Consider the following 14,206-nt stretch of genomic DNA (forward strand, 5'->3'; position numbering starts at 1 on the left):
GAAGCCCACTCACTGCAAAGAAGAGCCCGTGCACCACAACTAAGACCCGAAGCAGCCAAAAACTAAATGTTAAAAAAAAAAAAGATTACACAGGAAGAAATAAATCTATAATTATTTAAAGATATCAACTAGGAAGTCTGAGATCCTACAAATTATTAGAACTAATAAGTTCAGCAAGGTCCTGAAGAGAAGAAAAAGAGAATAAAAAAAGCTACAACAAGAAAAAAAAATAAATTTTATATCTATCTATCTATCTATATATATATATATGGCATTCCCAACTGATTTTTCTCCTATCCAGAAAGATTATTTTCTTCTACTTTGAGAAGACTTCTCAGTTATTCATTGGTGGGCAGCAAAGGGTGCAATGGAAAGAAGTGGAGGTCAGATCCCAACTCTGGAGCTTCAAATCCCAGCTCTGCCCTTTGTTGAGTGACACCAGGACTCTCTGAACTCTAGTTTGTTTTTAATTTAATAGAAAATATTTTAAGTATCCAAACTCTAGGCACACATTAGACCAGAGATTCTCAAAGTGTGGTCCATGGAATCCTGGGGACCCTGAGATTTTCAAGGGTTCAGGAGGTCATACCTATTCTCAGGATAACACTGAACCATTATTTGCCTTTCTCACTCAGTTGACATTTGCACAAAACCGATGGTGGTTAAAACTGCAGGTGCCTTGGCATGAATCAAGGCAGTGGCACCAAGCTACACTAGCAGTCATTGTATAAAAAGTATTAATTTTATTAAATATTGGTCCTTGGGTAGGTATAAGGTATTTCTGCTGCACATCTAAGTGCAATGGTTGTCTCAAGGAAAAGTTTTTTACGAAATTATGATCTGTGGGCTGATCTAGCAGCTTCTCTCACAGAATATCATTTTTACTTGAAATAAATATTGACAAACTATGATTATTCATACCTGAGTATCTGACAGAAATTTCCTCAAAAATGAATAAAACGAGCCTATCATTTCGAGTAAAACAACTGTGATAGCATTTGTTACCAATGATAAAATCTGCACCCTCCACCATGTACTTTCTCTGATGGGACAGTGGTGATACTAAGGAATATGATTTTTTGATACTGCATAGAGAAAAATGTCAACATTTAGAAGATCTGCATAACTCAAGAAATCATTATTTTGCAAATGACCAATGCATGCATATTTCAAAATTACTCAGGGTAAGAGACCCAATCAAAGTTCAAAACAGACAAATTGATTCTAATGTAACAGTACAAAAAGTACATTGATACAGTTTCAGAGTCCACATTGTAACTTTAAGAAACTACCACTTTTCAAGTGCTGGTATATTATCAGACGACTTTCCAAAATGATCTGAAAGGGCTATTAAAATAATCTCCCCTTTTCCAAACACATATCTACGTGAGGCTGGATTTTCTTCACATATGTCAACCAAAACAATATATTCCGATAGCAGATAAGAGAATCCATCTGCTTTTCTACACCAAATATTAAAGAAGTTTGCTTAGAGGAAAACATAGGCAGAACACTCAATGACAAATCACAGCAAGATCCTTTTTGACCCACCTCCTAGAGAAATAGAAATTAAAAAAAAAAATCGGACCTAATGAAACTTAAAAGCTTTTGCACAGCAAAGGAAACCATACACAAGACGAAACGACAACCCTCAGAATGGGAGAAAATATTTGCAAATGAAGCAACTGACAAAGGATGTATCTCCAAAACTTACAAGCAGTTTATGCAGCTCAATATTAAAAAAAACCCAAACAACCCAATCCAAAAATGGGCAGAAGACATAAACAGACATTTCTCCAAAGAAGATAATACAGACTGCCAACAAACACATGAAAGAATGTTCAACATCAATCATTAGAGAAATGCAAATCAAAACTACCATGAGGAATCACCTCACACCAGTCAGAATGGCCATCAACAAAAAATCTACAAACAATAAATGTTGGAGGGGGTGTGGAGAAAAGGGAACACTCTTGCACTGTTGGTGGGAATGTAAATTGATACAGCCACTATGGAGAACAGTATGGAGGTTCCTTACAAAAACTAAAAATGGAACTACCATACGACCCAGCAATCCCACTACTGGGCATATACCCTGAGAAAACCATAATTCAAAAAGAGTCATGTACCACAATGTTCATTGCAGCTCTATTTACAACAGCCAGGTCATGGAAGCAACCTAAGTGTCCATCAACAGATGAATGGATAAAGAAGATGTGGCATATGTATATACAATGGAATATTACCCAGCCATAAAAAGAAACAAAATTGAGTTATGTGTAGTGAGGTGGATGGACCCAGGGTCTGTCATACAGAGTGAAGTAAGTCAGAAAGAGAAAGACAAATACCGTATGCTAACACATATATATGGAATCTAAAAAAAATTGGTTATGAAGAACCTAGGGGCAGGATGGGAATAAAGATGCAGACCTACTAGAGAATGGACTTGAGGATATGGGGAGGGGGAAGGGTAAGCTGGGACATAGTGAGAGAGTGGCATGGACATATATACACTACCAAATATAAAACAGATAGCTAGTGGGAAGCAGCAGCATAACACAGGGTGATCAGCTCGGTGCTTTGTGACCACCTAGAGGGGTGGGATAGGGAGGATGGGAGACAGATGCAAGAGGGAAGAGATATGGGGATATATGTGTATGTATAGCTGATTCACTTTGTTATAAAGCAGAAACTAACACACCATTGTAAAGCAATTATACTCCAATAAAGATGTTAAAAAAAAAAAGAAATTTGTAAGTGTAAGACAATACTACTCTTCTCACAAAGTGTTTTGTTTCTGAAAAAAGTTTTTTAATAAAATATATTTGTGGTAATATATAATGGTTTGTAATTGTTATTTCAAATGAATTAATAAAATTTAAAAGTTCTTGCTTATGAAGAGACTACAAAGGACACAGCATACCATTCTATTCAGGTAGACTGAGACAAAGTAATCTATAAATGAATGACATCAACAGTGGTCCTACTCTACTCAAAATCGTTCTGCTGGGACTTCCCTGGAGGTCCAGTGGTTAAGACTCTGCACTTCCAATGCAGGGGGCGTGGGTTCAATCCTTGGTCAGGGAACTAGGATCCCACATGCTGCACAGCATAGCCATAAAATTAAAAAATAAAATAAAATAAAAATGAGCCTTTAAAAAAAATCATTCTGCTAAAATGACAGAGATCCTTTAAAAGCTAAATAGTATTCACAGGTATTCTATTGTTGCTTCCAAAAAAGTTTTATGTGTTTAAAAACAACGGTTCTGACTATTACATAGCAGAAGTGTCCGAGTCATAAAAGAGAAGGAAAGACTAAGGAATTGTTGTTGAAGGAGGTAAAGACTAAATGCAATATGGGATCCTAGATTGGAACCTGGACTAGAAAAAGGGCAATAGAGAAGAAAAACCTGTGAAATTCAAATGAATTTTGCACTTTAGGTAACAGTTCTGCACCAAGGCAGTTTTGAAGACTGTATTCCAGTTATGGAAGTAGAAGCTGGGTAAAGGGTATATGTCAACTATCTACACAATCTTTTTAACTTGTAAACATAAACTCCTAACTCAAACTCAGAAAGTTTAAAACAAAAAGACTCTACTACCAAGGTTCAACGCAGAAGAATTTCACAACCATGTATCAGATATGTCCCAAAGCAAGCAAAATAAATATTACAGAACTTCTTTTAAATTCAGTCACAGAAATTACAGCAAAATAAGATGAACCATCAGACAGTATTTCCACCAAAAGTAAATGTTCAAGTTGTCCTAGCAAACTAATAAGTGTCACTCTGATGAAACATCACATTTATGAGACCGTATCAATAAACTACCAAGTTTCAAATAGCCCTGATTGAAGGGCATAAACTGTACTGAATCTTACTTAGTGCGGGGAGAGAACACCTGATTTTAAAAATTGAACACAATAAAATCTATGGACAAACAATAGGAGGTACATAAATTAGCTGAGTTCTTAGTCTACATAAAAATTATTTTTTGAATATAAGGTTTCAATACTCAGCAAATGTTTTTCCAAGGCAATCAAAGTATATTATTAGAATCTAGCCTTTACAGCAGGGGTCAGCAAGCTACAGCCCAAAGGCCAAACCCAGCTGGCCTGTTTTTGTACAATCAGGACCTAAGAATGGTTTTTACATTTTTTTAAAAGGTTGTAAACAAACAAAACAGTGACAGAGACCCTCTGGCCTACAAAGCCTTAAATATTTGCTATCTGGCCTTTTATAGAAAAGATTTGCCAATCCCTGCTTTAAGGTAATAACAAATACAGATACTATACTCTGAAGTGAGTATCTTTTTTTATCAACAATTTATTAAAGTCTTTCAAGATTAAACGCAGAAAAAGTTTTTAAAATTTGAAATGAGAAATTTTATAGAAATTATTGCCGATTCTGGAAGCAGTCTCAGGTACCACCCTAATAAATTGTTCAAATTTCACTGATCCTGAAAATTTTCTATACTTCCAAGAAATGTCACCTACTCAAGGACATTCTGCTTTAGCATGAGACCCAAAGAAAATTATAAGCTATTAATAGCTACATAATAAACCATATCCTTTGTAATCTTTTACTAACTTAACACTGATCAAAGTTAAAATTTTCCCATTACCTCAAAGGGTCTATAAACTGACATTTTAATCTTTCAATCAACATAGGAAATCTGTCTTCACCCCAAACCAGTTTTGATTTAGCAAATTATTTGTAAACTATGAATGTACCTCTCACTTAAGAATATGTGAAGTATACCTTTTGTTTCAAAACAGATGTATACCATAGTGAAGTTTAAGAGGGCTCAGACCAATGCCCTTTGTAAAGTAATAATTTAATATTAAAAAAGTTTTTATGCATAAAGAATTCACATTACTTTTATTTTTCAAATTACTCGTGAAATCCTGAAAGTTAACTTATTATAGATTATACATTTCATGTGAACACTTAAGATGGAAATAAAATTACCAGGTGGCCCAAAAGACCCTCCTAGGAGAGTTTTAATGAGTTTTACTTTTTCAAGTCCTTTGGTTATCTGCTCCTTACTTCACAAAACATGAATGACCCAGATTTCAAGTTACAATGGGTTTCGGCCTTCATTTAGTGAGGGGAAACTCAGTCCTCACTTGGAATGGTGGTGCCACTGACAATCGCTTTAACAACTACAAACTTTGGTTTAAACACTTACAAGAAAAGGATTGGTCTATTAGCTTTCTAGGGTCTCTTCAAGCATTTATGACCTGCCTCATTTCAAACAGAATCTGCAGCAGCCTATGCCTCACATACAAATGGGGTACCAGAGTACACACAGAAGAACACAGACAATGAGAACGAGTGTAGAAAAAATAAGGGAAGCAAAGATTTTACCAGAAATTAGCCTCATCATATCCCAATACTATCAGCCTACATCATTCAATGCAAATATATATTTCTAAATTGTTAGACTACTGAGAGAAACCACATGTTTCTTTCATGCTATCTTCCTTCAAAGCTGAAGAAATCATTTCCTAAAGAAGTCTTTAGAAATACCTCTTGGTTTAAGCCATACAAAAAGCAAATACAGTAAGCGTACTTCAATTTGGGTTTTTTTTTTTTTTTTGGTCACACTGCGTGGCGGGTGGGATCTTAGTTCCCCTACCACTCTGGCGCAGAGTCTTAACCACTGGACCTCCAGGGAAGTCCCTCAAGCATACTTCACTTTGAAAGAAAAATGCAAAGCTGCCTCCAGAGCAAATTTTTATCAAGACGTCACTTTTCCAATAATTTCAAATTTAGCGCCTAAAGTTTATTTCTTGAATTTGAGAGAACAAATGAAACAGACAAGAATCATGAGCCTTACTTCCCTGGAGCTCGGGAATGTCCCGCTTCCCCGATGCCTGAGGAAAGGAGGCCATTGCCCTTGCAGAGAGGAGGCTGGGCACTTCCCAGCTCCAGGGCCGGGCGTGGGAAGCCTAAGAGCCATCAAAGGAGGACTGCAACAGCCTTCTTCAGACCTTCTTCAGATCAAAGCAATCTTGGAGTTTTCCTAAATTTGTATTTGAAATAATGGGCCTTGAATTTGCAAGAGGCAAGTACTCTCCTGGCTCCTCTTGAGGACCCAATTAAGTACAGAAAACTAAATAAGCTCCTTAAAAATGGTATTTGCCTTCAAAGATACTAGAAAATTCAGATTAAATGACACATACCATATAACCAATAACCAAAAACAATCAATGGAAAAAGTCCCCATGGAAAGTGTTGTAAAAAGACACAGAATTACAAAGATGTCAGAAAATACCTTTAAGGACAAGGTAATGAAAAGGTTTAATATCAAGATTTTCCTTCTAGACCATAAACAAAAGTTCACTAGTTGGCTGAATCACTGAAACACACAGAACTCGAGAAAAAAAAGTAAAAGCTCAAAATAACCCTCAGTAAGCAAAGCTCTCAGCAGCAAACCTTCACTTAACCATAATTGAGAAGAAACACTGAATCTGCCTCACCTGCCCTCTTCTGCCTTCACTGCAAGTCCAGGGTCTCAAGGAGCAGCATGGCCCTTGAGGCCCACACGTTTTCACTGTGAATCACTGCCTCTTGTACTGCCGACTGGGGTGACCTTATGACTTTCAGTAGCTCAATTTCCTCAACACTAAGACAGTTGTTCTAGAAAATAAGCCACCTCATCCAGAGCCCTCAAGTTGCACAGCTGCAGAGAGAGGAAGTGCCAAGTTCAGGCAGACCAGCACAGACCCAATCAGGGTCAGAGACCGGCGACCTGAAGCTTTCATCCATGTGCTTCCACACCCTAAGAAACATCTCCACTTTTCAGCTCAGAGTTTCTGTTTAAGATTTAAAAGCCAAATTATTTCAGGGAGCAGCCCCTACCATCCAAGGCCTGCTCTGACCCAGAAGTCGTTCTTCTTCAAGACTTTAATGCTCCCTGTCCTCCCCCAGAGCTGCAGTGAGAGGTATGAAAGCTACTGGGAAACTGGACAGCTCGTCAAAGACATCAGTCATTACTTTAAAGAGTCTCTTCGCAAAATCTCATTTAATTCGCATTTACGAAAAATTGCCAAACCACTGAATTTTACACTTTAATCGGGTGAACGTATACTAAGTAAACTATATTTCCATAAAACTGCTAAAAAAATAAAAATACAGAGCTGCCAAACTGATAGGAAAAACCCAGTGTTCTTCAGGATAAAGGCGAGAGACTAAGTTCAGATCTGTTTCAACCTATCAAAATTAAACAAAATGAATGGCTGCTTTAGTCTCAGACAGCTGAGACTAAACAAACTCTTGTTTGTGGTGCAATCAGTGCATCTTAAAGCCTTCTTCAAAAGGAAACAGCCTCAGAGGGTAGTCCCCCCAGTGAAAAACTTCACTTTGAGACAATTAAAAAACCCAAGTTAATGTGCTTTTCCCCCCTGTGGCTACTTTCACTTATGATAATTACTATTGGAATATCAAGTGATTAAAATTTGCAACCAATAAAGACTACAATGTAGAACAGAATAGGAACTAATGCCAAAATCCTGGAGAGTGTTCTCCCAACACGAGTCCTAGCATTTCGTACACTGTATTCCAGCTCTAAGTGACTTGTAAATCACTTGCAAGGCAAGGAAGTCCCTTCCCCCAACTCAAGCCATCCTAACAGCGGGGCGTATTTTACAGCAAAAATGCAGCCCTCAGGGGCGGTCCCCGGGCCAAAGCTTGCGGGGCCGCCCTCCGTCGCCGGCCCCCGCCGTGGGCAGAGGCCCGCAGGGCTCCATGGCGCGGTCAGAGGCCCAGGGTCGTGCAGGCCTTTCCCAAGGAGACAGAGGCTTCCGCCAGCCCGTCCGCCCGCCCGCCCGCCCGCCCGCGCCCGGGCACTGGTACCTCATGCTGTAGGCGCCGGCGCCCAGCTCCTGCCCGATGCCCGAGAGACTGGCGTCGAAGTCGTGCACCAGCCCGGACTCGATCACCTCGTCCATCTTGAGCACCCAGGCCATCTTCCGGCTTCGCCGCCGCCCGGCGCGCAGCGCGGCCTCCGCGAGCGGGGCGAAGAGGCCGGAGCTCCACGGGCGCGTCCTGGGGGAGGGCGCGGGTGAAGCCTCCGGCGGCGCGGCGAGTGGTCACCAGCGGCAGCCCGGGCGGCGGCCGGGATGAGAACAGCCAGGGCCCCGCGGGCAGGGCACGGCGAACCCGGCGAGCAGCTGCAGCGGGAGCGGCCGGGCCGCGGGCAGTGCCTCCCTCCCGCGGACGCCGGCCCCGCGCCTCATGCCGCCGCCGCCCACCCCCTGCGCCGCTAGCGCTGCCGCCGCCACCGCCCGCCCCGCCCCGAGGCCCCTGGCCGCATCCTCCCCGGGGCCGCGCGGGGGGCGGGAGCTCAGCCCGCCCGTCACCCGACCCCCGGCCTCGACCCCCGGCCCGCTGCCCGCCCGCCCCGGCTCTAGCGCCCCGCCGCCCCGGCCAACCCAGCCGACGCCGTCCCGCCGGCCCGGACGCTGGCTTCGCTACGGCTCCGGCTCCAGCTCGCTCGCTGCTTCCGCCTCCTCCAGCCCCGCCCCGGCCGCGGCCCCGCCCCCGCGCTCGCACCGGGCCAAGCCCCCCTCTCACGGCCCCGAGGTTCGCTGCACTCCCGACGCTTCACGTTGAAGCAACTGTAGGGCCGTGCAGCGCGGCCCCGCCCACGCGGCAGGTTCCCAGCCGCTGCGGCCTGGCGACCTCCTTACACACCAGCCTAGGAAGAGGCGGTGCCAAAGGGCCCCAGTTTCCGCCCATCCAGAAAGTCGCGCTGATTGACAGGCGATCTGAACAATAACGGCAAGCGCTTCGTCGAGGCTCCCGTGAGTCTCTGTGCCCCTGTGCTAAACAACCAGTCAAGATCTTCTTCCTTTTGGGCGGACTCGAGGACTGAAGTTGCTGCCAAAAGAAAGAGTTCATTGGACCGCACTGTAGGAAGCCGCCCTAAACGCCACTTCTGGAGGTGTTTTTATCCTGTGTGGTCTTTGTGGGTACTTTCTGGGTTTTGCCCACACTACAGATGGAGAGCGCGGTTGTGCTAGCCAATAGGCTCACACCCTGTCTGGAGGCTGAAAGGTCCATTGGGCAGAAAGTCTTGATTGACGTGAGTGCAAGCCAATCATCACTCCCGAGGAAGGGCTCCGGAAAGTTCCCTCAACTGCTAATTCCCGTGAGTGGTTTGGCGAGCTTGAACTAAAGGAGGGGTTGGGTCGCAGGAACAGATGGCAATTACGCTGTTGTTATTGTTCTTGCTTCTGGGGTTCACTGGGCTTAGGGGATTCCCATCCAGGGCCTCTCCTATGAGTGCAGCTAAAATCATGTCAAGGGCTCCCATACTCATGTCTGATGCTTGATACTGGCTGTGGACCGGGACCTCAGTTGGGCCTGCTGGAATGCCTACACGTGGCCTTTCCATGTGGTCTTGATTTCCTCACAGCGTGGCATACGGGTTCCAAAAGCTAGTGTCCCAAAAGACAGGAAGTAGCAGTTGCTGGTGTTTTAGGACAAAGATTCTTTGCTTGGTCAAACTTTAGTCAATCTGCTGACCTCCTGTCCCATCTGTAAAATTCAGGTTTAGCAAGAACCCCACTAGGTCATTCTAGGAACCCTCTAGTTCCGTAACTGATTAGGTTTCTTAGCCTCCATCATCACCTAGGTCAGAGGTCCCCAACCTGTGGGCCGCAGAGCGGTACCTCTTAGGAACGAGGCCGCACAGCAGGAGGTTAGCAGCAGGCAAGCAAGCAAAGCTTCATCTGCCGCTCCTCATCGCTTGTATTACCGCCTGAACTTCCCCCCCCCCCCACACACACCCACCCATCGCTTGCATTACTGCCTGAACCACCCCCGGGCCGTGGAAAAATTGTCTTCCACGAAACCGGTCCCTGGTGCCCTGGTCAGTTGTGGACCGCTGACCTAGGTAATATCTGATCACCCTGGACTACCTTCAACAAGAATCCTGTTAGATAGGTTTAACCAGAAACCCCCTTACCTTTGATGTTTCCTCTTAGTGAATTTCCATCTGCTAACCCCCACACTGCTCTTTGGCTCTAAATTCCCAATTACCATGCTGTATTTGAGGTTGAGCCCAGTCTCCCCCACTGCAAAATCCCATTGCAGCCATCCCTGTACCAGTCACCGTCCTGAATAAAATCTGCTTACCATCTTTAACAACTATCTTTTTTTTTTTTTTAAACACGTAAGGCCTGGGACCAGAAACTGATACAGAATCTTTATTCTGCACTGTATTCTATTAGTCAAGCAGCCACAGAATCAGATTGATGGGAGGAGAGTTAAATAATTTGGGGCCCATGTTTTAAAACTTCCAGAATCCACCCTCTGGCCACAACTGTTTTACATTCTTTTTACATGCAGCATACACTCATCCCCTCCCCAGACCCCTGTAAAGTTCTCATTCCAATACAGCATTAAGGTCCGGAATCTTGTGAGGTCCTGGAGCAAATGAGCTCTTGGATGCAGTTCCTTGGGTGTAACTCAAGTCGTTCCTCTCCATATGAAGGTCTGTGAATTAAAAAGACAGGAGATCTGCACTAACCACTACCACATACATCACATGCAATGAGAGAGGCATGGGAAACTGTGTCTCTATAGGCATTTCCCTTCAAAGAGGAGAGCAATGAAAGGCACATAGTAGTCACTAGTCCACAGAAGTTCTGAAATCTAACTGGGTAAATGTTGCCGGTTCCTTGATTAGGACTCTGTCAACTTCCTGAGAGTACTCAGTGGCTCTTTTCTCCATCCACTGGGCTCTTGGCTCCACCCTCTGAGTTATCCTTCCATCTCCATAAAAGGTACCCATGTTTACAGTTAAATCATTTTCTCAGCTGCTTCCTGTCTATAGTTGTGAAGGGGTCTAAAGACCTCTCTTCACGTTGTACTGTCACTGTCCCTTTCAGTCCAAGCTGATACAAATCATTTTTAAACTTTGTGTGTCATGTGAATCAATTTATAATCTAGTCCAATAAGCAAAAACTTCACCAACACACAAGAGGGGGGGTGCAGCTTAACTGTATTCTTCTGGTTCAGAGTTTCTCATAAAATCACAGTCATGATATCAGCTGGGGCTTCAGTTGTGAAGGCTTAATCCGGGCAGGAGGATCCACTTCCAAGCTCACTTGCATGACTGTTGGCCAGAAGCCTCAGTGCCTCAACATTTGGGACAACAAGCCTGCTTGAGTGTCCTCAGAACTTGGCACTGGGGACTTCCCTGGTGGCACAGAGGTTAAGAATCTGCCTGCCAATACAGGGGACACGGGTTCGAGCCTCGGTCCAGGAAGATCCCACGTGCCACAGAGCAACTAAGCCCGTGCGCCACAACTACTGAGCCTGTGCTCTAGAGCCTGCGAGCCACAGCTACTGAGCCTGCTCCCCTAGAGCCCGTGCTCTGCAATAAGAGAAGCTACCGCAATGAGAAGCCCGCGCACCGCAATGAAGAGTAGCCCCCGCTCACCGCAACTAAAGACCCAACACAGCCAAAAAAAACAAAACAAACCATGGCACTGGCACAGAGTAAGTAAACCATGAAAGAGGAAGGAAGCTGCAGTCCCTTTTATGACCTGGTCTCCAAAGTCACACACCATCCCTTTCACTTTATTTCTGTTCCATAGAAGTAAGTCATTCAAGCCAGCCTTCATTCAAAAAGATGAGTCCATCTTTTGAAGGGATGAATGTCAAGGAACTTGTGAACATATTTTTAACCAGAACAGCCACATTCATCATTATCACTTAATAGGTTTTTTGGTTGTTTTTTTTTTTTTTTTTGGCTGCACCACATGGCTTGTGGGATCTTAGTTCCCTGACCAGGGATTGAACCTGTGCCCTCTGCAGTGGAAGCATGGAGTCCTACCCACTGGACCGCTAGGGAATTTCCACTTAATAGGTTTTTGAAGGCACTAAAACAGCAGAATTAGATCAGAAAAAAAAATTTGAGGTATAGAAATGGAAAGAAGGAGGTTAAGATTATCACTGTTTGTAGACTATATGCTCATATACGTGGGAATCTCATGGGAAACAAGTAAAAATTTAATAACACAGTGGCATATGCCATGAATATTCATAAATCAATAGCTTTATATAAACAAACAAGTTTGAAAATATAATAGAAGGAAAGGATCAATTTACAGTATAATTTTAATCTTTTCTTTTTTTTCTTTTTTTTTTTGGCCATGCTGCATGGCATGTGGGATCTTAGTTCCCCAACCAGGAATCGAAGCCATGCACCTGCATTGGAAGTGCAGAGTCTTACCACTGGACTGCCAGGGAAGTCCCTACAATGTAATTTTAAAAGGTAAAATACCTAGGAACTAACCTAATAATTGTAAAGAACTATGTGAGCAAAATTTTTTAATTCTCAAAATAAACACAACTGTACATTGAAAACAAAAAATACTACATCCAGGGACTTCCCTAGTGGTGCAGTGGTTAAGAATCCACCTGCCAGTGCAGGGGACATGGGTTCGATCTCTGGTCCGGGAAGATCCCACATGCCGTGGAGCAACTAAACCTGTGCACCGCAACTACTGAGCCTGCGCTATAGAGCCTACGAGCCATGACTGCTAAGCCCATGGGCCACAACTACTGAAGACTTCATGCCCTAGAGCCTGTGTGCAGCAACTACTGAGCCCACACGCCGCAGCTACTGAAGCCCTCGCACCTAGAGCCCGTGCTCCGCAACAAGAGAAGCCACCGCAGTGAGAAGCCTGCACACCACAATGAAGAGTAGCCCCTGATCACTGCCACAACTAGAGAAAGCCTGTGCACAGCAACAAAGACCCAATGCAGCCAAAAAAAATTTACTACATTCAGTTTTATAATGGTAGTTCTCCTTAAGCTAACCAATACATTTAATATGATTCCAGTAAAAAATAGTAACAGAATTTTTTAACTGGACAAGCTGATTCTAAGATTAATATGGAAAAATAAATGAGCAAAAACAATCCAAAAAATTTGAAAAAGTCAAAAGATATTAGGACATTGTAAAACCTAAATATGTAAAAAGTGTGCATTGGTAAATGAATAGACAGATGAGCAAGGGAAGAGAATGAAAAATCAATATGAATATGGAAATTTATGCAGTAAAAAGTGGCATCTCAAATCGTGGAGGAAAATGGGATATTCAATAAGTGATTTGGGAATCAACATTAACTATCTGAAAGACATATCAGAATAAACTCCAAGTGACTTGAAGTTTTTTGTTTTTCCAAGAAGGTTTGAAAGGATAGAAGCAAAATCGTAAAACACTAAAGAAAATATGAGAACATAATTTTAGAGGAGGAACATAATTTCCTTCAGAGGTGAAAAGGCTTTTTTAATTATGACACAAAATCTAGAAATCTTAAGAGGCTGATAACATTTGAAAACATAAAAATTGTACTTTTCTTCTTAGTAAACACCACCATAAGCAAAATGAAAAGAGAACAGAAAAAAACTGTTTAGAACTTAGATCATGGACCAAAGTTTTATTTCCCTAATATATAAATTTCCTATAAATAGATTAAACAAAGTACAGTGAAAACGGCGTTTGTACACTGCAACTCCAAAAAATACACAAATTGGAGCACATCTTTGAGATATACCCACACAGAAAATTTCATTGAAAAGAGCAACTAAATTGAGGGGCTACCTCTTGCAGGACGACCTGAAACCTCACCACTAGAATGTTATGTTGCCAGTAATGGTAAAGATGAGCCGCATCTGAAGAACACTCTGTTCTTGCTGTTTTGCAAAACTGCGAGAGCAGCTCTTACAGCTCTCAACAGAAAAACTGCTATTGCCATGGTCAGTGATCCCATACCTACCGTTTCCTCTCAGATGTGACCCTGGAGATCAGCCAATGAACGACTGTTCTTCTTACAGAGCCTTCATCCAATCAGTACTTAGTAACAGCTAATGACCAGGAAGACAGCTGGTAAACAGGAAGGACGAGCTCCTGATGGAGAAAATCGGGTCTGAGAGATGTTCACATTTGAGCGCCAGATTAAAAAGTGCTACCTCCTTGGACTTCTGCACAGCAAGAAGTCCTTGAGAAAAATCAATGATAAATAGTATGATTTTCAAATGCTGGCAAGTTAGCAAAGACACTTTCTGTGTGATGGTCCTTGGGCTTTGCTTAACCATTTCAAAATATGCATCCTTTCAGATTCTTTGTTAAGAGGTTCATGGTGCTAGTGTCTGTTGTGTTCCCTCAAAATTCAAGGTGATGG

General features: G+C 42.9%; 1 protein-coding gene across 2 annotated transcripts in view; it reads right to left on the minus strand.

The window, feature by feature from the left end:
* Positions 1 to 8,086, minus strand: part of UBP1 (upstream binding protein 1) — a 78,582-nt gene extending 70,496 nt beyond the window's left edge. For both annotated transcript variants that reach the window (XM_082663388.1, XM_082663387.1), the window contains exon 1: positions 7,860 to 8,086. In XM_082663388.1, coding sequence (XP_082519514.1) covers positions 7,860 to 7,972 — 113 coding nt within the window. In that variant the 5' untranslated portion in view covers positions 7,973 to 8,086. The remainder of the gene's footprint in view (positions 1 to 7,859) is intronic.
* Positions 8,087 to 14,206: the final 6,120 nt, after the last annotated feature.

This window comes from Grampus griseus, assembly GCF_964374135.1.
Source record: "Grampus griseus genome assembly, chromosome: 10".
Taxonomy (NCBI): Eukaryota; Metazoa; Chordata; class Mammalia; order Artiodactyla; family Delphinidae; genus Grampus; species Grampus griseus.